Source organism: Cryptotermes secundus, unplaced genomic scaffold, assembly GCF_002891405.2.
Source record: "Cryptotermes secundus unplaced genomic scaffold, Csec_1.0 scaffold1759, whole genome shotgun sequence".
NCBI classification, from domain to species: domain Eukaryota; kingdom Metazoa; phylum Arthropoda; class Insecta; order Blattodea; family Kalotermitidae; genus Cryptotermes; species Cryptotermes secundus.
Genome location: NW_019720605.1, coordinates 150578 through 154158, shown reverse-complemented (window position 1 = coordinate 154158; position 3581 = coordinate 150578). Strand labels below are relative to the sequence as shown.

The 3581-nt window shown below is 45.5% G+C and overlaps 1 protein-coding gene across 1 annotated transcript; it reads left to right on the top strand.

Moving 5' to 3' along the window:
• The first annotated feature begins 30 nt into the window (after positions 1-30).
• LOC117282809 lies at positions 31-2889 on the top strand. Its single transcript, XM_033753951.1, has 2 exons — positions 31-389; positions 2867-2889. Exons 1-2 carry the CDS (start codon positions 32-34, stop codon positions 2878-2880), a joined length of 372 nt encoding a protein of 123 aa, XP_033609842.1. The 5' UTR covers position 31; the 3' UTR covers positions 2881-2889.
• Positions 2890-3581: the final 692 nt, after the last annotated feature.

Genomic DNA, 3581 nt, shown 5'->3' with positions numbered 1-3581 from the left:
CTGGGCTAATTGTAAGCAACCTCCCCGTTGCATGTGGTGCGGGGGTGGCCACCTGCACAGAGAGTGCCCCGAGAAAGAGAACGCTACCTCCACTCCAGGGTGCTGTAACTGTGAGTTGAAGGATGGGGAAAAACCGCATCCCGCTAACTACCGCGGCTGCAGTCACGCGAAGGAGGAGCTGCAGAAGAGGAAATTGCAGAGAGCACCCAAAACCACAACAGGAAGGGTGTTCTCATCAAATATAGTCACTCCTGGAGTCTCCTTCGCGGCGGCTCTCCGAGGCAACACGTTGCAGGAGCAGCGGTCTCAGACTCTACATACACCAGTGGCAGTCCCACCAGCAGTCAAGAAACCGACCGTCCCGGTTCCTGTACTGGAACAACACACAGGTCAGTCAGTTCAGGCTTCTAATGTAAACAGTCAATCTCTCGACAATATGTTGAGAGTGGTGACTGTAGTACAGCAGATTATGACAGAGGTCAGTGGTGCAGTGTCCGAAGAGGAAAAAATAATGGCCATTACCAAAATTGTTCTGAGTCTTATGAAACAGAATGGCCACTAGAGTTCATAGGCCCCTCAAAGTCATAGCATTTAATGCGAACGGCATTGGGAGGCAGCGCTATGAGCTCAGTAAACAGCTGCAAGACCTACACGTAGATGTGGCCCTGTTTTCAGAGACACATCTGAAACCTCATGAGAGGTTCTTTATTCCAAATTACCACTTTTATAGAATCGACCGCCAGTCGGGAAGAAAGGGCGGAACTGCCGTTGCAGTAAGAAAAGGCATTCCCCACAACCATGTAGACCTACCACCCCTTGTTTCAGTAGAAGCGACAGGGGTCTGCATACCAATTGGTAATAGCGAAGTGCTGCTTGCAGCTGTTTACAAATCTCCAAGCAAAGCCTGGAGTGATGCTGACATCACTGAGCTCTTAAGCTTCAGACGTAAGTCTCTTTTGGCAGGTGATTTGAATGCTAAGAACCCATTTTGGAATAGCAGAGTTTCAAACCCCTCAGGCTTGGAACTCGTTGATTTATTTGATAGGAGTGATTTTGAAATTTCAGCACCACAGAGCCCCACTCATTATTCCCCTGCGGGAAATGGTGACGTGTTAGACATTGTGGTTCACCGAAATATCAGAGTGTCAGATGTCATCGTCTCTGATATTTTGGACTCAGATCACCTACCAATAGTATTCCACATACTGGATCATGTTAAAATTAGGAATCTTTCGGAACCCATTGAAAAATTTACAGATTGGGAGCGGTTTCAAAGCCTCGCTTCTGAATTAATATCACCTAAACTAGAAATTAATTCGGGGGTAGAAGCCGATAAAGCGGCACGCGACTTTGCAGCCTCTATTGCTTCGGCATATAGGCTGTCGACAAGTAAAGTTACCCTTTCGGACATAAACAACGATCTTCCTGGTCTAGATCGTTTGATAAAATATAAACAGAGGCTACGAAAATTGTGGCAAGAAACCAGGGATCCAGCGTGTAAAACGGCAGTCAATTGGGTCACCAAATCAATCAGGCAAATGACCCGTAAAAAGGCACTTGAACGGTGGGAAACAAAAATAAGTAACACCGAAGTCACACCTCAGTGTATATGGCCCATTGCGAAATCTCTCCTTCAGAGAGACGGACCAAGGGCACCAACTGCTATTCATGGTTCTTCTGGCCTAAAATTTTATCCTTCTGAAAAAGCCAATGAAATTGCCGACTGTTTGGAAACTCAGTTCACGCCACATGACCTGTGCGATAAAAACCATGAAGAGCGGGTGGAGGCTAGAGTTCAAGCTCTGCTGGAAGCCGTAGATGAAACCCCCCCTCTAAGGATCAGACCATGTGACGTTCATAAATTAATAAAATCTCTGAAATTAAAAAAGGCCTGTGGAATTGACGGCATTCCAAACGAATGCCTCAGGCACCTTCCAAGGAGACCATTGGTTCACCTAACTCACTTATTCAATCACTGTTTTCGGCTCTCTCACTTTCCAAATACTTGGAAGGAAGCAAAAATAATAACTTTACCTAAACCGGGTAAAGACCCGAAATTTCCTCAAAATTTACGTCCGATCAGCCTCCTGTCCACGACAGGAAAACTATTCGAAAAAGTAATTTTGAAATTCCTCCGTAAACATATTGAAGAAAGAGACCTGCTCAACGCAAGTCAGTTTGGTTTTCGTGCACGTCACAGCACGACATTGCAATGTATGAGGCTGGCGGACCACGTGACCCTTAATTTCAACAATAAAATGTCTACGGCTGCAGTGTTCTTGGACATCGAAAAAGCCTTTGATACCACGTGGCACTCAGGCTTGCTGTTTAAATTATCAAAATTGGAATTCCCCAACTCTTTGACCAAGCTTATTGGGTCCTTTCTCTCTAAACGTAAATTCAGGGTCTCTGTTGAAGGCGAAATGTCAACGCCAAGGGAAATGCAAGCAGGGGTGCCACAAGGTTCTGTTCTTTCCCCTACTCTCTTCAATTTGTATATAAATGATGCCCCCCATACACAAGGCGTTCACCTGGCCCTCTTTGCAGACGACACCTGTCTGTATGCGACAGATCGCAAAGAGGGTTTTATTGTTAGAAAACTCCAGCGCGGTCTCAGCTCAATGGAGACCTGGTGTGAGCGCTGGAATATAAAAATTAATGAAGATAAGACTCGGGGGGTCTACTTCTCTCGTGGTCGTCGACCGCCTGAGTCTTGTCTTACTCTAAATGGAAGAAACATTCCATTTGTAAATAGTGCAAAATATCTAGGTGTAATCTTCGATAAGAAAGTGACTTGGAGATTACACATAGAAATGATCGAAGCCAAGGCCTTCAGAACATTCATTAGAGTGTATTCCCTATTCAAAAGTGAGCGATTGAGCGCTAACATTAAACTGACCCTCCACAAAGCTCTTATTAGATCCGTAATGACTTATGCTAGTCCCGCCTGGGAGTTTGCGGCAGACACTCATCTAGTGAAATTGCAGCGCCTGCAAAACAAGGTTCTCCGCACGATTGGCAATTTTCCAAGGCGCACACCGGTCCGCGATTTGCACATGGCATTCAAAATCCCGTACGTATATGATTACATAACAAAATTATGCAGGCAACAAGCAGAAGTCATACAAAATCATGATAATGAGAATGTTCGCAACATCGGACAAGGCGAAGCCCGACACAGAAAGTATAAGAGGCTTAAACTTGGCGGCGGTCAGGCATACGACCGTTCAAGTGACTAGACTGCCGTGGTAGCTAATACTACTAAGATATATATATATATAAAGGGCATAATCTACTGTATCTGGACTGACAGAGGCTGTGTATACATTGTACATAGAAGTAAGGATTAAGTGTGTATTTGTAAATGTATGTAAATACAGACAATAGACTTAATACAGACTGACTGACAGATGACAGACCCGACCTCTCGTCAGAGAGGGCGCTACACATGGACAGGACGGTAACTTTCATTAAAAAGAAATATCTGGTCATGAGCCCCAGCTGGGGCTCGACACCAAGACAGACAGACTGACCGACCGTCAGTTGTAACATGACCCTCGCCCCCTCGCCCCTCGCTGGCT

Bases quoted from the DNA above. Each gene is read 5' to 3' on its own strand.
- LOC117282809 (XM_033753951.1), top strand. From the start codon at position 32: ATGTGGTGCGGGGGTGGCCACCTGCACAGAGAGTGCCCCGAGAAAGAG.